The sequence below is a fragment of the Gavia stellata genome, chromosome 2, assembly GCF_030936135.1.
Source record: "Gavia stellata isolate bGavSte3 chromosome 2, bGavSte3.hap2, whole genome shotgun sequence".
Classification (NCBI taxonomy): domain Eukaryota; kingdom Metazoa; phylum Chordata; class Aves; order Gaviiformes; family Gaviidae; genus Gavia; species Gavia stellata.
In genome coordinates, this window is record NC_082595.1 from 72,662,944 (window position 1) to 72,687,186 (window position 24,243).

General features: G+C 40.9%; 2 protein-coding genes across 3 annotated transcripts in view; one reads left to right on the forward strand and one right to left on the reverse strand.

Moving 5' to 3' along the window:
- Positions 1-475: 475 nt before the first annotated feature.
- On the forward strand, positions 476-17,702 carry AKIRIN2 (akirin 2). Of its 2 annotated transcripts, none has more exons than XM_059830932.1 (5): positions 476-711; positions 11,889-12,032; positions 12,616-12,768; positions 16,573-16,644; positions 16,960-17,702. In XM_059830932.1, exons 1-5 carry the CDS (start codon positions 510-512, stop codon positions 16,968-16,970), a joined length of 582 nt encoding a protein of 193 aa, XP_059686915.1. In that variant the 5' UTR covers positions 476-509; the 3' UTR covers positions 16,971-17,702. The 2 variants fall into 2 exon arrangements, with proteins under 2 accessions (XP_059686915.1, XP_059686923.1); XM_059830940.1 differs by having other exon boundaries at positions 12,631-12,768.
- A 5,921-nt stretch (positions 17,703-23,623) lies between these two features.
- ORC3 (origin recognition complex subunit 3) overlaps positions 23,624-24,243 on the reverse strand; it is a 38,860-nt gene continuing 38,240 nt past the window's right edge. The window contains exon 20 of the mRNA XM_059829630.1: positions 23,624-23,748. Coding sequence (XP_059685613.1) covers positions 23,643-23,748 — 106 coding nt within the window. The 3' untranslated portion in view covers positions 23,624-23,642. The remainder of the gene's footprint in view (positions 23,749-24,243) is intronic.

Sequence of the window (24,243 nt, forward strand, 5' to 3'; positions counted from 1 at the left end):
ACGCAGGCGCAGTGCGGGGGGCTGGTTTTTGAATCCGCGGCGTTGTTATTGACGCCATATTGCTGGTGCGGGAGTTACAGAGGGAAGCAGCGCCGCCGCCGCCGCCGGGGCCCCGCCGCCATCGCTCGTCATCGGCGGCCCCGAACCGGGTAGCCGAGCCCGGCCCTGCGCCCCTCGGCCCAGCTGCTGCCTCGCCACCGGCCGCGGGCGGAATTAGCCCGGCCAGGGCAGGGCGGCCGGAGAGAGCGGGGATCCAGCCGGCCGAGCCGGAGCCGCTGGGGGGGCCGGGGCCGCTCCCCAGAGAGAGGCCGACAGGGAGGCGGCGGAGGCCCTGACGCAGCTGCCCCCTCCTTTCCCTGCCGCCCTCCCTTCCCTCCCCCCCAGCCCGCCCCAGACAGCGGGGAAGGCGCCTCTGGGCAGGGCCGGCTGCTGCTACCACCACCGCCGTCGCCGTCTCCCCTGCCCCTCGCTCCGAGCCCCCTTCCTCCGCCCCGCCGCCGCCCCGCGCCATGGCTTGCGGCGCCACTTTGAAAAGGACTCTGGATTTCGACCCGCTGCTGAGCCCGGCGTCCCCGAAGCGGAGGCGATGTGCGCCATTGTCAGCCCCGGCCTCGGCCGCCGCCTCCTCCTCCTTCGCCGCCGCCTCCCCGCAGAAATACCTGCGCATGGAGCCCTCGCCCTTCGGAGAGGTGTCGTCCCGGCTCACCACAGGTGAGGGAGACGGCCCCGCCGTGCCCGGCAGCCCCCCGGGGCGGTGGCGGCCGGGGGATGTGGGGGTGCGGGGCGGCGGTGGGGGGACCTCGGCGGGGAGGGGGGCGGTGGGTGCGCAAGGGCATGGGGCCGGGAGGGCGACCGGGGACGGGGGGAGGAGGAGGAAGAGGGGAAGGTTGGGAGGGTCTCGCGTCCCCCTCCAGCCATTTTCTGTTGGGCTGTGTGGCTGGCAGCGGCGGGGGCCGGGGCGATCCCTGCTCGGCTTGGCACCGCCGCGGCGGAGACACAATAGAAATGGCCGTTTGCAGCAGGAGAGGGGGAGGAGGGACGGGGAGGAAGGGGGGGCGGGTTGAGCCGATGCGGGCGGGTGGCTGTAGGAAAGGGGTCGGGGGGGGGGGGGGGAGACTGGAGAAAGGGACCCGAGCGGGGGAAGCGGAGGGGGGCGTTGGTGGGGGAGGCTTGATCCGGTGCCGAGGAAAGGGGGAGGCTGGCTTTCCTCGCGTTGGGGACGGGCACGGAGGATTTTTTCCCCCTGTTCCACGGGTGCCTGGATGTGGCAAGGGGAGCCGCAGGGGCGAGTCGAGCTGCGGAAACGCTGGGGGGGGTGGGGGGGTGACCGCGGTGTCTGCGGGGGCGGGGCTGGGGCTCGCTCCCAGCCTGCGCCCGGGGCCCCTCTCGGTGGGGCCCCCATCGATCCCTTGCAGCCATTATCGGTGGGTCGAGCGTTGCCCGAGCCGAGGCGGCGGCACCTCCTCCCGTTGCTCAGACATCGGGGGGGGTGGGGGGTGGGCGGGAGGGAGGGAGGGCGGGGAGCGCGGCCTGTCATCAATCACTCGCAAAACGCCAGTGGGAAAAGGCAAAAGCAGAGAAAACAAAGGGGTAATTCCGCTTCCAGTCCCTTAGTGCGTGCCGCCGTCCCGGATGACCCATTCTGTGGCAAGCTTAAAGTTTCGTAGGAAAACCGAGCGATGAAAGCGATTGTGTGCAAGGGTGAGAGTTGCCTTTAGGGCAGATAAAATGGAATCGGGCAGTCTTCTCGTCTTGGAGACGTTGGGCGAGAACGAAACCCTTTTGCATTCTTAACGTGTGAGAGATGAGTCAGCTGGTGGCCCTAAAAGCTCCAGGTCTGCTTGTGTAATTGTCAATTAAAAATCAGCCGAGTTCGTTTTACCAGCGAGTAGGGAGAGAAGAAAGGAATGAATCTTGGCTGGGCACGCAGGATTGATTGGCCCTTGCTACGGTTAGTCTAGTGGGTAGCTTCCAGTAATGCACTTAAGAACGGTTAATCTCGCAGCCATGAGTGGCTGTAGCGCCGAGGTATGGATCTGTGTCCTTTGTGTGCAGGAAAATAGCCCTCTGCAGTTGTTGCAGCTGAATTCCTTCTGCTGTTGCATTCGGTACTCCCTTTTATACAAAAGTTGGCCCCGGATTACTGCTAGTATTACCGAGCAGTAAGTTTGAATGTGTTTTCAAATTGCCATCTCCTCCTTGTAGGACAGTGCCTTGTTTCGATATTCTTACTTCGGAAAACTGTACACTAGAATATATTTTTTCACAGGTTTTAATCAAATAAAAAAACTGCTATGCAGGAAATATATAGAGGGCATACATAGTACTTACACTTGGCATCAGTGCCTTGATACTTTTTTGCATCTCTAGGAAAAGATCTTGAATGAGTCAGCGGTCTGGGATGAGAGTTGTGATGGATGGCACTCCTTGATACAGTGAGGCATTACATATACTGCAAGATAGATTATTTTTTTTTAAAAATCAGAGTTCATTTGATTCTTTTTAGAAGATAAGTGTTGCTTCATTGCAAGGATTTATTTTGGCTTGTTTCTTTGGGATTTGGAGAGCTTAGGTTATGAATATTTAATGTAAATATTGTCTGGCCAGTAAGTGTGTATGGCTGAAAGGGGACAAATCAATAACATTTTCAGCAGAGGTAACATACAGCAGTATTTGAGGTAATGCCCAAACGCCTATCTTAATGATTCTGAAGCTCTTAAAAAAGAAAATGTTACTGAAGTTGAGCAAATACAGGCCTCATCTTCTCTTGAGAAAATCAGAGGTGCCAGGTGGTAATCCATGTGAAAAGGTGATTCTGTACTGACAAGGGTGTGTTTTATATAAGCCATTTGTATAATATAATGAAAGGTGAAAGACAGTAAATCAAAATGTCTCTTACAGCACTTGAATGCTCTTGAACAGAACTTGAAGCATTTATAAATCGTGCACATTTACATGGGTTTTGCTTAAAAGCTCCCTCTATGGTTTCTGTTACAAGAAAAAAATCTTTATAAGGTGCTAGTGCAAATGTAACTGTTAAAGCAGCTTGCTTAGTTTTTACTTTCAGTTGAATTTAGGGGTATTATGACATTGTGTATACTTCATGTTGACCATCAGTGAACAAAATAGAGCTTACAGTTTTAAAGGGGCCACTTGAAAGATTGTGTGGGATTCATCTCATCTAATTTTGTAAATGTACATCTGACCTAATAATTTGTGGTTTTCTTGATAGTTGGAAGAAACATGGTTTATTCTAGAGCTTTGACTTACGATGAGGTGAAGTGTGCTGTAGAAATATGTATTGCTTTCCACTGACTGTAAAATGAATTTACATGACCATTTCTGATGTAGATGTCTACAGTTGGGTCAGATAAAGCTTGCTCTGTGTGTGAAAAGAATTCCAGTCTAATTTTAAAAGTGTTCCCAACTGAGTCACCATTTTGTTTAGTTTTTACATTGGGAAACTTAGTAACAATAGCCAGAATTCAGTTGACTTCACTTACGGTTTTCTCAGCATGTTACTGTAATGCTTAGGTTTCCAGCACTTCAAAAGGGTCTGTCTGAATTTTGTTTAATGAAAATTAATGGTCATACAAAATCAGAGCTCTGAATGTGAAACCTGATGCTGATACTTTAAGTTCACACTTAAGCATTTTTCTTCTGTCTGACACTCTGTCCTGCTAGTGTTTAACTTCACCCAGTGGAGACTATATCAGCACCAGAACTCCTTATCACATGGTTAATCATTTGAAAAATGAATTATCTGGAAGCAGAATACAGATTTATTGAGGGGGGTGCTGAGATCTAAGAGAAAACAGCTGTCTTTATAGAGTGGTCATACACAAATAAACCATATGTCTGTTTGAGAGAGGGTATGCTTGTTCAAGATGAAATTTATCTCTCACAAGAGTGTTTTAATATTTTGTGGTTATTTGAACAGCTGTTAGGTCACTTCCAGTTTCTCAATGAATTTGGCAGCCAAACTGTAATTGTGGCTTTACTGTCTATACTTTCTGTGGAATTTTGCTTACTGGCTTGACCATACTCTGAGTGTGTTTGCTGATTTTTGGATACCATTGTTTGCATCTAGAATTATGTTTTAAAACTGTGTTCACTATAAGCGGTGCAGAACATACCTGCCCGGCATAAGACGTGTTCAATTTTGAAAGAGTGGCTCCTCTAAGAAGTTTTCTACTGCTTGAGTACTAGAGATGAGTTTTACTTTCAGGTAAGCTCTAGCCATCAATGAGACTGTTCTGTATGATCAGAATAACTGCACTTGCCTCTGGATGCCTGTGTGTAATGCATTGTACATGTTCAGCTTCCTCTGAAGTCCTAAGGGTGCTGTTCTGTTTTGAAGCTGTTAAATGAATTTTAGAGGGTGACAGGAGGAAGCGGTGGCAGTATTTCTTTTCTGTTCTCTACTGCATGTTTTAGAAGCATTATTTGCAATTTTACCCTCATGAAAGATTATGTTCGGGGTGGAGGGGGAGAATAAACTACCCTTAAGTTGTTTTTTTAAATTCAAAGGCAGGTCAGTGTTAGAAAGCTTGCATGTCTGGATATTTCTGAGATTGAAGCTACAGTGGGAAATACAGTCCAAAGAAATGAAGGCGGGGAGGAAGGGGAGATGATGATGGCTTTAGGGATTTAAATCTCCTAATTCATGATACATAGTAACTGAAGACAAACTGAGATCAGTTCTTCTTCCATACTCCTCACCCAAAATCAGATGTTAACTTGCAGCTAGAACTTTGTAGAATCAAAAAGAATGTTGTATTTAAAAACAGTTTGTGAAATTGCTTAAAAATCCACAAACATTTGCATCTGCACATGTAGTTTTTCCTCCATCTGAAACATTCATCTGCCTCAGCACTCCCCCAGCAACCAAGTGATGTTGCAAACCAAAAATTGTAGTGGGTGGGGTTATTGAGAACAGTCCTTCAACTCAGGTCACTGGTTGAAATCCAAGCAGAGATAATGTCAAAAGTTTGACGGAGTATGGAAACTATTGAATTTATGCAGTATTTAGTAATGAATATGCATAATTGGTATTTGCTGCTGTAATGGCAGTTGCATGGCAAATGTCTCTAGTTAAAGATGGCAAATGAAGTTGGTTGTAAGAGCCTCTCTGTCATGAAGGACTCTTTACAAAACAGAAGGTAGATAAATTTGTCTTTAGTGTATACCTTTTTCTTTCACAGAATAATCGGAAAAAAACCTGATCTAATTAACACAAGTTTTCAAAGTTAACGCACGAAAATGACTTTGACCTTTTTGAATAGGAAGAACTGTTAGTCTTCCCTATAGGCTGTCCTCCTGTGACCTTTCAGTTGCCCTCTTAAGCAACCTTAACTACTTCTGTCTGAAACTTGGTTAGGCAGTGGCCAAGTACAGGTTTGGCTTTTAAATGAACAGATCTAGTGGCTTTGGAATGTGACATATTAGTAGTCCTGCATCTCTTTCTGCTTAATTTCTGTTTTGTTAACATTTATCCCCATGTGTATTTGTTGCTAAATTATCTTGGCAAGATGCCAAGTTTGTCATTGTGCTCCAGTATTGCAGAAATCATTAGGATTTTAAAAACCAAAACATTCCCACCCCTTAAAAAAAGAAAAAGCACATAATGGCTGCATCTGCACTTGATAATTTAATTTATATGAGAAATTTCTATATGGATGCCTGTGGTGACTATAAATGTTAAATACCCTTGGCTGTAGATGCCATAAAATGTTGAAGCAGTTTTTTGTTTCAGTGGCAAGTCTGATAAATGCAGTGTGACATTTTTTTATGTGAAGAGAAAGATCTAATTGCTGTGTCTAATACATTTTGCAGTGCCTGATTTATTTTTCATTCCTCAACGCCTTGATCAGGAGAACTGGGCTTTCCTGAAATAACACATTTGCAGAATGAGCTAATGCATATGTGAGCATCTGACTTGTTGTGGGAGAACCAGAACCTTTGTCAGCCTGAGACCTTGAGTAATTGGATCTTGTGAGGTGGCCAGCTCTGTGCCACAGAGTCCGTTGCGAGCTGCTTCTGTCTGTTCTGTAGCTATAGTCCCTGGCTGTGAAGTGTCAGCGTGTACCCGTTATCAGTGTTCTCTCTGGTGCTTAGAGCATGCTCCTCTGAGGTGAGCATGATTTCCAAAAGTATACGTTGTATTACTGAAGTCTCACAGACCATGCCTAATTAAGAAATGTAACTGGAGTGATTGATGTCTATGACCAAAGCAAGAGAGTAAGAGGAATATCTGGATTATTTTAATTTCTGTCTGTGCCTGTGGATTCCCTGGTTAAGTAGATTAAAAAAGTGAATACTGTTAACCATTGCTCTGCTGCAGTGCTGCCTTTAGGGGAAGCTAGCTTCTTAAAATTAATGTTGTGTGTCAGTAGTGTGGTGGGGAGACCAAAACTAGTAATATGGTAGCGTCAACTAAATGTTGAATAAGGGTGATGGCCTAATGGAAATGTTACAGATTTGCTAGGACAGTGAAGCAGTTTTGCTTTAGCAGGAGCTGAAATCCCTGAAGATGTATGCTGTTGGCATCAGGATAGCATTTGATTGATTCACTTAGAAGAAATCTTAGGCATGGTTCAGGTTTGAATGCATATGTTGAATGGTGACATTGCAAACTGAAACCTGAGCTTTAGGTTCATTTTGGGCCAGGAAAACTAACTGCTACTCTGATTTCAGCCTATTGAGTCACCTTCCTACGTATTTTGCCAAATTTTCCTTCAGCGAAATGAGAGAAGCCAGGAACTGAGATGAGAGATTAGTTTGAAAATCAAGCCCTCCCGAAAAAAAGAAGAAGAAAAATCCTAGGTGGAAACAATCAGCACCCTCATAGCTGATAAGCAGTTATTAAAATGGAGAAAATAATTGTTTGCCTTGTTACCTTTTCAAGTTGAACTGCTGTTTTCGTTGTACATAATTTCTAGGTAATTACAGGTCAGGATGAAGTAATTAGATGACAGAACTTTGCAAAAGAATAGCTTGCCTTTTTATCATGAATTAAAGGAAGTAAGAAGACAACATCACTCCTTGGAAATTAATATTTGGCTTTGTAATCCATTAGTGTGACATCATATTTCAGATGTCAAACTTGAATTCTGAATTGCCCCCTTCGTGTTTCATCCACTCTTCGTTGGGTGTGAAAGCAGCTGAAACGTGAGATTTTGGTTCCCCAAATCATGTCTCAAATTCTGAAAGAAGACTTGACGTGAATGCTGTCTTTCATCTTAATGCAGTATTTCATGAACATATATACTCAACTTTATGCTCTTAGTACACAAAGCTCTAGATAAAAATGGAGTGTTTATGCATTTCATCATACTCGGGTGTATTTATCTGACTTTCCTATGCCTTTAGTGGTCATGGTGAGACAGTAGCAATCTTCGTTTGTCCTTCTTTATCTTGGCCTTGAACCTGAAGGAGGAGAAGGGGCCATATAATACAGTCTTGCATAACTGGCCGGGATTCACAGTAATCTTGAATTTGAAATGTCATTTCTGAAGTACTAATTAATTTCAGTGTGTTAGCAGTGTGGCTTTTTCTTGCTACTACCCTAGATTCAGCAGCCCTAATTTTCACTTTCGGTACCTCTGCCTGGTGTTTCCTGTTAGGTAGCTCTGTGCCTTCAGAGGTACTGCTAACCGGTAGGAAACACTGAGCACCAGAGGATGAAGTGAAATTAAAAAGAAACTGAGGATAGGCCTCAGTGATGTATGTTTGATCATATTAGACATATATTCCTTTTGTCACCTCATAAAGGAAATTATTGCCTGATGTACAACATCTGATTAGAACTTCAGTACCTATAACATGGATGCAGGTCTTTATTTAAAATACCTAATAAGTTCTAATATATATGATTCAAGTTCTCACTTCAATTTTATAGTCTTAGAGAAGCTTCCTTAGATTAGGTTTTCTTTAATGAGTCCACTTTCAGATTCTAAATTTTTATATATAAAATAATTTGTTGATTAGAATGCATGTCATTGTTGAAAAAGACAATTTGGGCCTCCACATTGAGGAACACATAAAAAAACCTGTCCTGTGTTTGACACCAGTTAAGTGCACATTTTAATTCGGTTGTCAACTGCAGAGAGAATAGTCAGAGCTAATTGGAAGTAAAGGAAGTTAAGAAACTGAACTTGAAAAGGCAGGAAGGTTTTCTGGAATCAAAATTAGGCTGAAGAAAGAGATCTGTTAACTCTAAGCTTTGTTTAACTGGGCCAGAGTTTTAAAGGGCTTTACAGTTAGATGCTTGCAATACAGGTGTTGTTCAAAAGGTGTCCAGTTTGAATGCCTCAATATTTCATGGCTTCTTTCAAGTGCTGAGATGCTATAAAAACTGGTTTGAACAGAATATGTTTATTCATTAGACATATTTTTGTGGATTTATTAAACAAAACTGTAAATGCCAGAAGTAACTTGGTGCATTTAAACAACTTTTCTTACTCTCCTGGATTGTTGAAAAAAAAAAAAAGAAAATAATTCAATCTGGCATTCAGATTTTCATTTAAAATCAATTGTAAAAAAATTTGGAAGCTTACATTTCACTTCACAGTGAAGTAGTTTTGTTTAAAGGAATAGATTTTTTGCCACTGTATGTTAATAAAAGTGTCTATTCAGTCTTTGCTGCTGCAGAAAAATGTGCCTGCTTAATTTGAAGCATTACTAGTCTGATCATTCATGTGAGAAGTCATTGAACAGTTCAATGCTATGTTAAACTTGTGTTTCTTAACTATTAACCTCCATTTTACAAATGGTGGAGATTGGGAAGTCTGAGATGAGTCATTCTCACAGTCATCTTGCCTGCTAGCAGCATGGTACTGAGTACAGCTGGTAGTCCAGCTCTCTGTGTTGAGCAATAAATGCCTGAATCTTGTAAGTTAGACTAAATACAGGAATACTGTTTACCAAACCAGATTATGTACGTGCTCAGCAAGTGTTCAGTCAGGACTTGGATTTCAGGTGTTTTTTCCCTCTGGTGGCTGTTTGCAATGTAGACAGTGTATTGTCATGTTTAAATAGTCCCCTCCTCCATCCCACTTTGCTTAGTTTTCTACCTTCACCTGAAGTTACAGCAATGCAAACTGTCCAAGTGGTTTTGTCAGGACAGGGATCTCCCAATGTATCTGTCAGTGGTGTTTCTTAGATTTCTGATTTTCAGAGCAAGATTTAAAGATGGCAAGTTGAAAAGTGTTGCCAAATTAGAAGTAGATGAAATTGCTGTAATATCATTGAGACTTCTGTGTCCACAATTCAATATAATTTGGAATAGAACTGTGTATCCTTGGTGCACAGAACTTAATTTTCTGTCCCAGTTGTTACTGTTTTCCCAAAGTCAGTACCTGATTTCTCTGCTTCTGCTCCCTGTCGTGTCCCATGTCGGTCCCCACCCCCCTATCATGTGGCTTTTGCCTCTTCTGTTCTGGCTGATATTTTAACATTTTTTCTGAATTGTTCCCTATTTAATTTGCAGGGGTTGTTAGGGCTGGAGGAAACCTGGCTCATGATTGTTGGGAGTTTTATCCATTGACCAGAGTCTGTTTAGGTTTTTTTTTTCTTAATGCTTTTGGTGGTTAATGTTGTTTGAGAATGTTTCTGCAAAAAGGTAATATAAAGGAGAGCTATAGAGAAGATTTTTATCAAAGTTGTTAACACCTGAAGTTTGGTTGATGTTTTTACAGCTCATATGGAATTTGGAAAGTATGCCCAAGACGAAGTAGTTGTAGTGAAGGATGCACGTGATCTGTTACATTCTTCAATTAATGTAAATACAGTGGGAATGTTTGCAGTCACGTTTTTCATAATGTAGACATGCTTTAGGACAGATGTTATCTTATGAGCTAATTTGGTTCCCGCTCAAAATTACGCAGTATCGCTTTAGCTAGAACAGCACTTGATTCTGAGTAGAAGTACTGTTTTGCCACCATAATGCTGTTGAGTGAAAATGTTGCAGGGCCATTCTCTGACGTATGCAGTGTGTATGCATGTGAGGAATTCTACATGGGATTCTGTTTAATTTTGGAAGCCTGACTGCATCTTGGTTTAACCTGATTTATGTATTTCTGTACCATGCTGGAGTGTAGTATGTATCTTGTCCTACAAAAAGTATGAATCCTTCAGCCACCCTTGAGTACTTCCCCCCCCCCCCCCCCCCCCACTTTCTCATAGTTTCCTTCTCTTCATTTCCCTACTGTGCTGCTTTATTACATCTTCTGCATTTGCTGCTTCTTTGAACCAAGCTATTGATCCCCCTTTAGGGAGCTGAAAATTGTGCAAGCACAGTAGGCATGGGACTGAAAAGGTATAAACTGCAAGGCCTTCATCAATGGACACAACCCAAACAAGAAGCTTCTTTGTTGAAAATGCTGGTATTCCTGTTGACTGGAAACAGTTTCCTCTCTCTTTACGAGCTGGAAGCCCCCAGAGTGACTTACGGAATCGAAGAACCACTGCAAGAGTTAAACCTCTGAACTAGGAACTGTCAAATGTTTGCTTCTGCTTGGTCTAGCATAGGCTTCAGCCACTGACTGTATAAGCTGGTAGCTGAAGGTACTTGCTTCACACAGTTGTTTACTAGAAATTGTTCAAATAAGGAACCTCAATAGTGTACTGTTTACAAACCTGAAAATTAGTTGATGTTTTTGTGGTATTGTATTGGCAAAATGCCAAACAGAAGTAGGAGTGTACTGAGTGAGTGGAGTCCTTTGCAACTCTGACGTGATCACATTGATTTGTATGTATCTGAGTTTTGGAAAGCTGTCTTTGCCAATACTCCAGAAGTCTTAGTGGAAGACGATAACTGCAGGGAAATTTTTTTTTAAATGCATTTGAAAGTAAGAATTCTCATAAAGAGGGAGTCCTTGGAAGTCTCTTTCTGTGAAAAGTCTTCTGTAAAAAATAGAAAACGGCTTTTTTTTTTTCCTTTAATATTTTACATTACCAGAGGATAGGCAGTTAGGGCACTGATATACCTGAGAGTGTTTTGGTACATGGAATTTCAGAGAGAAGGCACACAGGATTGATAGTTTTATTGCAAGGATTGCTTTTTTCCTTGTAATTCTACAATGGAGATGAGATTATTAAAAGCACTTGCTGTATTTTGTTTAGTGTAATCAAATTCAGGACTACCTATTGCCATACTCCTTTAAAGGAGACTATTGATCTGTCCATTATGTTTATTTGGCTAGATCTGAGGCTGTCAGAAATGCTGTGGAAGGCTTTTGAATTTTGTCTGTCAGTCTTCCTTTTGAGTGTACAGTTTTACTTTAATAGTAATTAGAAGTGTTCTTTGAGATTTTAAGCAGTAGTTGCTTTATGCATATTCTGTCTAACTTGTGTTTTCCTCTCCACTTTGCCTATATGCCCGTAACTATACAGAGAGGAATGGTATTTCATGTACATGTTTTATTCTGGAGTCTTTTGTTACCCTTAACTGTATGAATGATAAACACTGTCTGGGGAAGAAAGATGATTGCAAATTAAATGTATGAATGGAAGATGATGAATACCGGTAGAAGTTCTGTAGCCTAATTTTTATGCATGTATATTGTATAGTTGATAGTTCCTAAATTTTAACCTTACGCTGTTTATTTTAGTTAGCAGTACTCTGGCACCAATACCTGACCTTAACTAACAACATTTTTGCTAGTGTCCTCCTGGTGAAAACAGTCTGGAGTTATCTTTCTTTTAGTTATAGTTTCATTGTATGCGTCTTAGGTAAAACATGGTGGTTTTTCCAGGCCGTGTTTTAAGAGTCTAGCTTTTATCATCTGTTAATTATCTACAGTGTTTGGTGTTTGAGTGGAAATAAAGTTAAGTGAAGTACTGAAATGTAATTATTTTAGGCTTAATTTTTTTACTTTTTTTTTCAGAACAAATTCTGTACAACATAAAACAGGAGTACAAACGCATGCAGAAGAGGAGACACTTAGAAAATAGCTTCCAGCAGACAGATCCTTGTTGTTCTACTGATGCACAGCCACATGCATTTCTCCTTACTGGACCAGCTTTGCCAGGTACCCAGAAAATTCTGTGTAATTTTGCTAAGTGTTCTTAGACTCTGTTAGTGTAAATAATTTTCCCTAGCTATCTGGTGGGTTTTGGCACCTTCTCAAAAGTTACTGTTGCTTTTTTTGGCAATACTAGCATTGATCTGGAAGATTGTAGGTTCTCATTTTAAGAATCAGTAGGACACAAAGCTTGCATTGTTTTCAAGAGACCATCGTGATTACCCTGCCACTGATATTGTAACATGCTTTTGCAAAGCAGCTGTCTTTGCAAAAATACACTGTACTGTAATTTTTACATAAAAAAGAAGCTTAAATTTGTAAATGGCAACTGCCATGTAAATGGCAGTCACAGTGTTTGTGTAACACTCTTGGTGTTTTGATACCCGTGCGTATTGTCCATTGTAGGCGTCTTCCTTTTGAGTGTCCAGTTTTACTTTAATAGTAATTAGAAGTGTTCAAATGGCAGAGAAAGACTTCTCCAAATGTTCTGAAAAGTTCCTTTAATGTAAAAGATGTGAAGAAAACATTATAAAAATGGTTCTGAACTACTTGTAAGTGTAAATTGGTATGCCCAAATATTTAATCTCAGGTACTTCATCTGCAGCAGCATCATCACCATTGAAAAAAGAACAGCCCCTGTTTACTCTCAGACAAGTTGGAATGATCTGTGAACGTTTGCTGAAAGAACGTGAAGAGAAAATCCGTGAAGAGTATGAAGAAATTTTGACCACAAAACTTGCAGGTATATTGTAGTTCAAAATAATGTGTTAGGATGAGTTTGAAAGCTTAAAACTTTTCCGCATTTTTGTGTTACGTTGTTTTCTCTGACCTAATCTGATGAAGGAATGAGATTGCATACAGGACAGAAAAAATGATGTGTAGTCTCTTTGATAGGTTTTTTTTTTTCTTCTGTGCTGCCTTGGATAGAAACTATGACTTCTGGGTATTACTAATTAATGGAAACAGTGGTTTTATTTCAGATAGAACTTTCTCTTGCTATCATGATTGAATTGATCATTTCCTCCTCATTTTTTTGCCAGAAAGACTTTCTATTCTACTGGCTTAAGAGCTCTTTGGGAAGGACTTTTTTTTTTTTTCCCCCCCTGCTTGGGAACTGACTTCCTTTTTCTGGAATTTGGCAAGAAGACAGTACCTAAGATTTCCCTTTCTCTTCCCAGTACTTACCATTACACTGCTGCCAGCGGTGTTTGGTATCTGCCTGAGCATCAGTAGTTTAGCTGCATTTCTGATGCTCTGTGTTGAATTGTTGTATTTCACATAATTTGGCTGATATTTTTGGTGCCTGATGCCAACTTACATTGTCATAAGGATCATGTTAATGTCAGCATTGTAAATATGGCTTTTCCTTAGTTGTTGAAGTTTTCTACTTCTAAGCATCTTGCTAGCATTTGAGCACCTAAGTTCTGTTGCATTGAGAGGTGGGTGCCTTCAGAGTATGATTCGGTGTCTAATTTAGTATTTAGTGTGATGGTAATGAACATCTGAGTGTGCTCTTTGGCAGCAAATCTGCTTTTGAGTACCTGGGGCAGTTTTGCTTCCCACCTGAAAACACCAGAATTAAAGTTTGCAGATCTCTTCAGGTGTGGGAATAAAACCTTCTACAGGCATGCCCATGCTGAAAGTCACCAGACTTGTGTCAGGCTGGTGGGTTGCCTGTGACAGTATTGTCTCTGCATCTGAGCCTCTGTTCGTGTTCTGTACTTGCTGATCTGCCATTGCTATGTAAGAAAGTACTATAGTTCTAAGTCCCTCTTAAATCTACATCTATTTACAACTGTAACTAGAGCCCTAAATACTTCTGTTGCTTTGGGCCTAATGTTCCATTTCTGCATTTTTCTTTTTAACCTGCTTCAGACTGATGAATTAGGACTCTGTAGAGCTTTTTTTCTTCTAATTTATGTATGTTAGGAATTGGGTCATTTCTTGCGTTCTCTTAAATGCATTTCAGTTAGCAGTGATCATAAAAAACATTTGAAGACCAGATATATTTACATTTGTTCCAGACACTTTCCGAGTACAAACTTGCAGTTCTTTACAGCAGGAACCCCTCTGGCAAGTTTCTTACATGTGCTCCATCTGTCAGTCCCAATGGGAACATTTTTGGGTTTGTTTTTGGGAAGGGAGGGGGAGGATTTCTGTTTGTAGTTTACAGGGAGATGAGCTAGGTTTACTTGTTACCATGGTGGTCACCAGAAGAACTATTAGAAAGATCATGTTACTGCATCCCATATATCAAGCCAATAATAAATTTTCAGCATTATATGGGAATTTAGAAAGAGAGACTGCCAAAAGAATTCAGAAATGCCTTACATAGAAGGACAGTTATGTTTTTCTGCTGACAGAATGATTATATCTTTTTCTAAACTTTGTACAGTAAGGTGATACCCATTCTTACAAACTAGTGAAGTCAATGGAAATGTAACTGGAAATTCTGTAATAAATCTCAGTTGAATAGCTTCTTTCAAGTGACTTAAATGAATGTTTGGATCTTGGATATTTTCCTCATTCCTTTCTGAATCATGGTTTTCTTGTAGGTAGTTAGCCAGATACTGCCTTTTTTCCATCTCCCATGTCCTTTGTGAGCAGAGTTGATTTTCATGCAGAGTGAGTGTTTGATAAATGGAAAACTCAGATCACTGTAATGCCCTGATTTCCGCTCCTGCCTTTTGTTACCTGAAACCACTGGGTTAGCCAAATTTGGGTTTGCAAGATCCTTTGCAGATTTTAAAAACAGAGGAGGACTGTAAGGGGCTAAGGGAAACTTTAGCTTGAAAGGGTTTCTAGAATCTGTTTGTGAAAAACAGCTTTTTATATTAAAAGTCAAGTCATATAGTAATCATATTTGTATTTGTGCTGTTTAGCCACTTTTTGACTTGAAATAGGTATGTTGAACATACATGATACGGGATGCCAGTGGTATAAGTGTCTTTTCAAGCGTTCACTTAAATTTTCAAACAGTTTGCTGTAGGTTGCTCTTACCTTTGGATTGCTTAACTTTCCCAATCTGAATGCCACAAAAAGGGGATTTTTAGTAACCGTGGATTCTTTAAATTTCCAAAGCCATCATTTTAACAAAGATGATGCTACAAAGCAGCTGTGTATGTTGACTTAAACCTTTAAAGAAGAAAGCTTGCAAGTTGGTTTCTGGCCTTTAATACATACTTTTAGGAAAAGTTCTAGTTGCTGTTATTTTTGGAAATGGTTTCTGGGCAACAGATCCTTCAATCTGCTCTTTGTGTTATTTTGTTGTTTGGCTAAGATCCTCGCGTGGCTGCTGAAAAGCCTTCAGTCAGAACTGCAGTGAAAGAGAGGTCCTACTTGTGGGCAGAGGGGAACTGGCTGCTGTGACCCTGGGCCCCTTCAGTCAGGGATGAATGTCCTTAGATCATTGGGTCAGGTCCGTACTTTGGGCTGCTGCTGGACTACTTGCTGATTACTGATACCCTGTTTACTTCAAAGGTGAAGCTCATCCCTGCAAGAGGATGGGGACTTTAATGGGGCAAACCTGTGGGACTAGGAACCACTTCAAATCTAACTGCATTTTTGGTTGAAGATTGCCTTCTTTGACCTTGCCCTTTTCTCAGAACACCCCACATTGCTGCACATGTATTTTTCCACAAGGGAGGAAGGGGAATGGAGAGGAGCGGCATCTGGTAGATATTACTCTCCTTGTTCAATTTCCTAATTCTGAAAGGTGATATCCTGCTGATGAGTGCAATATTAAAACTGAATAAAATATTGCGAATGTATCTGTATGTATGTGTGTATAGAAAGAATAATCTTTCTGGAAAATAACAATGCTTAGTTCAAAGCCAAATTAATACATTTGATACCTAAATTTCATTTCAGATTACACAGTAGCTGTTTTCATGAAGTCCACAGTCAACTATATGTCTCCTATTGTGGCTGCTTTTGTGATTGGAATTAGTCAAGTATTAGTCACTTAGCATTTCATCCTTTTAGTTTGTCATTTGCTTTTGATTTTCTGGTCGTCACCAAAAAGAATTTCTAACTCTCTAGCAAGTCCCTTTCCTGTACTTCTGTGTTTCCATTTCATGAAATTAATTTTCTTACATCTGGTAGTGATATGAGCAGAGAGAAGTTTTGTTTCCAACCCTAGCACTGACTTTAATGCCATGTTTGCTTAACTACTCTGCCCCCATTATGGATCTGTGAAATGAGCACACTTGATTACTTCAAAATACAGTGTCAGATGCTTAGCCAGGTGTTAGGTGTATTGAAGTCTTTGTGTATCTGCAGCGTAATTCTCTTTGAGCTTATTACTGTCTTTCCCATTACAGAAGTTTGTAGGGGAAAGTTTTAATTAGGGGGACATGTGCTGCGTTGTTGTTTTTGGGGATGAAAAGGAAATGGCAGCTATGAACTGTGTAAAGTCACTTAAAACTGCTGTTAGTGGATGCGTGTTTAATTTATATTATTTGTATGTATAAAAAAGTAGCCTTGAATATTTTTCAGCTTGAGTTAAACTTAATATATTCACACTTTTAATGCTTCATGCTTGCAGAACAATACGACGCATTTGTGAAGTTCACGCATGATCAAATCATGCGACGATATGGAGAACAGCCTGCGAGTTGTGAGTATCTATTTCTTCTAGTTCTATAGCAGCATTAAATTACTGGACGTTCAATAATTTAAGCGACCATTGTTTGTTGTTAAGGTTCAGCTAGGCCCCAAGTTAAAATACTTTAAATTGGTAATACGGAAGACCGAGGTTGAAAGGAAAATGTGAGATAAAATGCAGCTTTTGTTTAAAACATCTAAAACTGTCTCATAACATGCTGTTTTTTTTATTTTTGAAGCAGGTTTTGATACCACCATAACAGGTCTGTGATAGAGCTGGCATTTGTTAACTCCATCATTAACTCTTGGTTTTTTTTTCTCTTTCCAGATGTTTCATGAATCACACTTTCTGCATATGTGGGCTGCCCTATACACCCTGTTTTATTGTTGCAAGCTGTCCCAGTAAAGACTTGCAGCAATGCCATATTTTTTCCCCCTGTGAACACAGGTTATTTCAAGCTTTTGTCAGTGGCAACCACTCTTATGCAGCAACTGGTTTTGGAGTGCTCCCTGATGTCAGTACCACCTGGATGTGGACCTTTGCTACCTGTAATAATACCAGTGGCCTCATTTGCTGTATCATTACAATTTGGCTTCTTATGTTAATAAGTTTGAAAAAGTAAAGGATTAAAGCTGGTGTTCTAGAAGTTGCCCTTCACTGGTTGTGTAAATAAAAATGTAGAATGACACTTCTGACTGAAGTTAGTGTGGTTTTCATAACTGTGCACTACAACAAAGCTGTAATCACAGTTAAGTTAGAATGTAATCCCAGGACAATTTTAAGCAAATAGCCCACAGTACTGCCTGTGAAATAGTGAAGGAGGGCATTTCTGTATTCCATGACTTTTTTGGGGGTTAAGAATGGGTTTATATGATTTCTCATTTTTGTAGTTTTTATTTATTCTATCAGTCTTTAACAAATGTTTATTGCTGCAATTTTTCAGTGTATCATTGTTTTACTGCCCTTGTAGTACTGGAATTTAGTTGGAAGAATAAAACATTTACTTCTAATCTGTTTGTTTTTAATATGCAGGTGGAACTTTTGCTGTGTATGAATAAACTTAAATCTGAGTGTTTAAATGAAAACTTTATTTACTAGCAGTAGTGGGTGGGTGAGAATTTTAGATCGGGGAAAGGGTGGATGAACATTTCAGGTAATTTTTCAGAGGTGAAGGAGTCTTCCTTCAATGGGCTGTATTGTTTCCTGTTGTGGGAGCATGTTTTTATGGAACTGACAAGAAAGTGTAGATTTAACTTGCTGCAGCTGACTCAAACAGCTGTGCTTGTCTTCCTTCAGATTTAAATGACACATCAAAGGAACTCTGTTCATAAGATAGAGCAGGTGCTTGCACCACAAGCTGGAACTATGTAGGTATTGGAAGAGCTGAAGGTGTGTAATCTTTGTGTTCAGGGTCAAAGAGTTTGTTGTTGGATGGGTTCAGCTGTTTCCAGAGTGCTGTATCAGTGCTGGCTGTGCCATTCTGAGTCCTGGTGTGGATTGCTGAAAAGTTAACTACATGGCATGTCCAGATCTGTGTGCTGTGGGGTAAAAGAAGTATTGCTTACCAAATAACTTGGGTTATCTGCTTTGGGGACTTCACAGTAGTTTCAAAGTAATCCTTTGATTATAAACTCTTGTCTTCTCTCACTTATTATCAGCTTCTGGTTAAGTGGAAGAAGTATGTTGTGCAATAGATCTTTGTACCATTTCAAATTAACAGAAGAGTTTTAGTTGAAATGTAATTGAAACTTCAGCTGGTAGGTACATGCATTAATTGGCTCATGTTGATGCTTATGATTTCAGAAGAAGCCATGTGATGAGCTCTAGTTCTTAGTGAACTTTAGTCACTTAGTAGTGAGATTACAGGTTCAGAATTAGGCACATTGCCATAGTATCAGAGTATTTTCTGCTCACTTTCCTGAAACCTGTCTTACCCAAATATTTGGATTTTTTTACTAAGTTTTCAGAATCTCAGAAGTGGGAAATCTCTGCTAGACTCCCCTCTCAGGTCTTCTGTTACTGAAGATAAAAACAAAACTTACCAAGGGCTGTAATTTTTGTTGTCTTCTGCCTTAGGGTTCTTGGTCCCTCTCCTTACTGCTCCTCATTTTTTGACCTCCTGTTACTGTTAACTTGCCCAGAGTAGGAAAACCACTGCTTCTAGGTGGACCACTACCCAAATTCCAGCATCCTGATATATTTCCTATATCTCCTGTGTTCTGGAAGATCCTTGTTCTCACTTGACAGAAGTGTGTGTGTGCCTAACTGGTAATTTGAGCTAGGAGTAGAATTAAGATACCAGCCATTGTGATCGTCTCTGTGTCTCAGCTTATCTTTCTTTTGGGTTACTAAGAGTTATTATAAATAAGAAGTGATGTCATGTTAGCACCCAGCCACTCCTGTGCTGCTCCAAATTAATGCATAATAAGCAGTCTTGTGGCAGATTAAATATAATGCCACCATGGGTGTTTATGCATCACAGCTGTGGTATGCCTAATTTGTGCCTGTTCTGAAAATTAGGTTACATTCTTCGAAATTTTCTATTTTTTAACCTGCTGCTTGTTTCGTCTTGGACTTCAGACTGGCTCCTTTTCCTCATCTCAGTGCCAATATCTGATGTGATGAATTTCACATGAAAGGCTTGTTCTAACAGGCGACTTACTCTTTAGCAGGAAAATCGTTGGCAGCTTGATTACTGTTGGAAAAAAAAATAGGAAAATTGGGGTGCTGTGAGGAGCAGGCTGATGCTTAAAAACAAACGTGCTTTGGAGAGCCTTTTGAAAGGCTTTCAAGTCAAGTAGAAATGGGTAAGATTCAGTAACTACTGAATTCTTGGCACTACATTTTGTGATGGCCACATTTAGAATATTTTTGCAATTTGTGTGTAACTGCAGTCATTCCAAAAGCAAAGCAAGCTGAGGACAGTTAATTGCAACTTAACAGTGAAACCAAAGATCTTGGTTAACCTTTTTTTAAGGTAGCAATGTGTAAATGCTTTTCCAGCAGATCTCAGTTACTGTATGCTTGAAAAGCAGCACGTACATCCTGTGTGTTGATTTTTATGTCTAGATGTGAAAGCATATAACTGTAAGATTATTCAGCATTTTTCACGGTTGAAAAGGAAGGAGATTGAAGCAGTCTTGTGTGCTGATGCTTGAGATCTGCCTCTGTGCTCTTGAACAGCAAGACTGTTAGTAGATTCTGGTTAGAAGCTGTGTTTTGTGAAAGTTGTCTCCATTCCTGAGTTGGGAATTGGGAAGGATTTAGCTGTATGATTCCATAGTGGGGAGGAAAAAAATGGGGCTGGTAACGTATTAAGAGTTTATGCTCTTGTTGTGAACCAGTGCTCATGACCTTTGTATTGGAAGCAAATCTCCAATATGTGAGGAGGAGTGTTTGGCTTTTACTGGCACCTGGCTTATTCTTACATTCTTGCATTTTACTACTGTTGTAGGCTCCAAGAGAACAGAAAAATTACCTCGTTTGTGTTTGAAACCAGTAGTGCAGTCATGTAAAAAGGTGTCAAAGAACAGCATCTGCAACAGTAGAGAAAAATGGTAAACTATTCAAACAAGAGCTAACTTACTTTCAGGTCTGATTTTTGGCAGTGGTTTTGTTTAAAGATTTGGCTGTTGAAGAATATAATACAGTTACCAGTTCAGACATGAGGCTTTATGTTGTTATAGTGTCAAGAGCTAGTACCACAATACAAACATTTTGGTCCTGTTTGCTTTCAGTGAACATTGCAGACAGAGAAGGTTTCCTGGAGTATCTGCAGAACATGTTATTACTATGCAGATAGTTGTAGAAACTAACATTGTAAAATTCCGTATATATTTGCAGTTGAAATCTCCTGTGTGTGTATTTCAGCTAAGGTATGTGAGGGTGAGTTTGGAACATTTACAACAACAAGTAGTAAAATAAATTATATGACAGGAGCCAGATGCAAAATTCATACTATATCACCAGATTATCTGCAAACAGCCTGGTGTTACTAGACCCCTAGCACCAGAATTTCATTAAAGGAGGAAAAGCACCAGGTGCTTTTTCATAGCTGCAGTGTTTCTGCTGTTACTGATGTTGGTTCAGAATTTAGCAATGTTAAGCTCTTTCTGGGCAGCTAGGGCTCTGACTACAAGGTGCAGCCTCTGAAGAAAGGCAAACTAAATGAAATTTATGACCGGTTTTGTTTGGTTTGTGTTTTTAACTGTCCAACGTTCCTACCCTCCTTGCTGAAGAAAGTTAAATGACACAGTACTTCCTACATAATTTTAGTCAAGTATTTCCCCTTTATACATCTTACAGTCTGAAGTGCCCAGTACTGAATTAAAGATTTGATCCTGAGAAACCGTATATAGTGTAGGAAACGTGACTTTAAGCTTCAAAATTTATGTTAGTTAAAGGGAAGAAACAGCCACTAACTTAATTTTTCTGTTTTCATGTCATGTTGCCTGCACATTTGGGAGTTAAAAGCCACACACTTTATTTCCAAATCTTTCACCCTCAAAAGGTGTGGAAGTTAGATGGTGTGGGCCTATATTGTGTTGGGTGAGGGGCGGGGAGGCTGCAGATAGGTGGCAGAGGACAGCTGCGCAGAGCATGTGGCTCTGTGTCCCCTTGCAGATCAGGGAGATGTTTGGCTGTTTTGCTGCTCCCTTCCATTTGTCAGGTGTATTTGCAAGATGCTTAGGTGAGGTTCAGGGTGGAGGAGGGCCATCGGGCATTCGCCTCCTACTGAAGTTTCTGACTTTCCTCTCTGCTGCTTTGAGAACCTTATGTATAAAGACAGACCACTACGACAGAGGTGCCCTAGCTTGGTCACCAGAGTGAAGAACAGTGGAATTTGTTTACCCCCAGTGTCTTGGTGGAAGAGAAGAACTTTTCCAACTGCTCCACTGAGATCCTAAAAATTCTTGCTCTGAGTTTTCATCATTACATTTCTCAAGTTGTATGTTTAGGCAATATAAAGGCTGATTAAAAGACTCGTCCTTCTCTGCTACTTAATTTGCCTGGCAACATCTAGAACCAGCCTCTCCTGTAAGTACAGCAGGAAGTGTTGCTGTGTCTGTGCAATTACAGCAATTGGGAAATACATGACTCCTACCCTCTCTGAGGGTATTTAAAACAAGCCTAACCTATCTTACGTAGGTTCCTGGGTAAACAGCCTGGTAAGTTACAGGCTCTTGTAATAGGACTTCCCCACCCCCCCCACCCCCCCCCCCCCCCCCCAGTACAGATCTGATTTATGCAAGTGATTCAGTCTTCAGTGCTCCAGGCCATCATTTTCAGTTGTTTTGAGTAGGCTGAAGTGCCCACGCAACTAAGTGGGAGCATCTGGATTCTAGTGACAGTTGAACATGTGTACTAAGAGCAGCACTTAAATGCCTCAAATAATAGAAGGAAAGCGAAGTCTGTAGTCCTCTCATGCTCTGCTGAGGAAGTCTGGGAGGTTTTTGGTGTTAAATACAGTCTTTTACAATAAACTTCAGTAATCACCACTCAATTTTTAAGTAGGCTGGGAGGGACAAAGTCTAAACACTTAACCACTTTCCTAGGTGGTAAGACTGACCTGAAGTTTCCACCCATACTGCTGAAATGCACGTTGCAGCCCTGGGGCTAGTTTATCAACGTATGGCAGACATGCAAGCTGTTCTGGGGGGAAATGCAGCTTTTCCCCTTTGGTTTTTAAAGCGCTTTCCATGGTTGGAAAACATGGGATGCTGACATCAGCATAAACATGTTTGCTCCCCAAACTGAGTCTGAGGGAAGCTGAAGCTTACTGCAGTTAAGAGCCGTGGTGTAGCTTTTGAGGGCCAAAGAAGGATTGGGCTGGTGAGAACATACGCATGTTACTCTGATACCTGGCATCGGGTGTAGGTTTTTCTTAACAACCTCAGAACTCCAGTGATGACTGTGTTTTTTCCAGCTTTTTGGCATGGTACTTTATTTGGGGCTTTCATTACTGCATCAGGCACTGATCTGTGACTGACTCAAGGCAGAGAATAGCAGCTCTTCAGTCTATCCTGACCAAATCAGAAGCAGCTATGAGCTAGTCCAGTTCCTACAAACAGTGCAGAACTGGTAATCTGTACTTGGGTGTAGGCACTGCATCTTGGGCTTTCTTACTGCCCAGGGCCAAGTGGCTGAGACGGTTCTTTGACTGAAGATCTGTCAGATGAACAGTGCTTTAACACTCTCAGCCAATAGTTGTTATTTTCACAACCCTGTTTCCTTTGCTTGTGTACAGTACAAACCCTCAGCAAAGAGAGAAGTTACAGTGTGTACTTCAGGTGTGGATTTTACTACCTTCCTCCACTGCACCTGAGTGCATGTTCTCATTTAGTGTATGCTGACACACATTCCCCTGACAGCAAAAGTCAGCTAGTACTAATCAACTTCACTAGAAAAAGGGAATGATTTAAACAGTTTGCTTTTGTTCTTAAAGAGCAAAAAAAAAAATGTGTATCATCAAAATTATTCTGATGTTTTCCTCATGAAGGAGTTTTCAGGGAGGTATGACCAGTTGTGGTTTAAAGAACATGGAAGCTTACTGTCTTTTGTAGCATACTTTTTTTTTTAAATCTGTAGTTCAAGGAACTGGAAGGCATTTTATAATGACTCAAATCCTCAAAATCAGCTTAGAAGCAAGTTAATAATACTGCTTCATCACTTCCATAGCATACACAGTAGTGTTGTCTTTTTGGCTTGCTAGCCTGAATTATATCCATACAGTGTTAAATATCACACATGAAAGAAGATTAAAACTGGCACAACATTACTGTATTCAGAACATGAGCATTAATAGAACAGTACATTACACAGGGAAGCTGAGTATTAAAAACCAACATTGCTATTCAAGTCTATCCAGGCACCTGGAATGTATCTCACAACATTTGGTCATCATTGACTTTGACTCAGTATGCAAAGTTAGCAAGGACTAGTTCAGTAGTGGGAACACAGCCATTGCACAATGTTAGAAAGAACAGGTTTATTAAGATCTCAGTGGCACATTAACAGCCTCCCCATGTCAATCTTGCCACGTGGTCAGTTTTCTGCTTGCTAGGCTTTATGAAGCCTAAGAGTTCCAGTTCAGAAACAGCTCGAATAAAACGAGCACTGGACATTTCAGTAAAGGAAATTGAGTACATGATTTGAGTACAGGAGGGGAAGATTTCCAAGTCATGGTAAGCACAGATAACACAAAATACTGTGTTGCACACTAAAATTGTTGGAAAGGAATAGAGCATGATTTCCCTACAGAAAGACAGATCTGTAATCTATCTAATCAGTATTTTTTTTGCTACATGCATACAATGTGGCAATGAAGGAAGAGTTCCTTTCCCCACTAAGAGAAGCTTAAAGCCTACAAAGATACTAATTTTGTAGTCTCTCAGAAGAGAATTTATACTTTCATGTCCCTTGACAAAAAAAAAAAAGAGATAATACTGAGAATTTTTTTTCGAGGTTTCATAAAACAGCACCACCTTTTCTTTACTCACTATTCGCTATACCTTTCTTGCTACCTTCCTGAAACACAACTATATATCCTTGAGTTAAATAGAGAATTCATTTTGTGTTAATTACCAGCAAAGCTTGTAAAAAAGGAAAGGC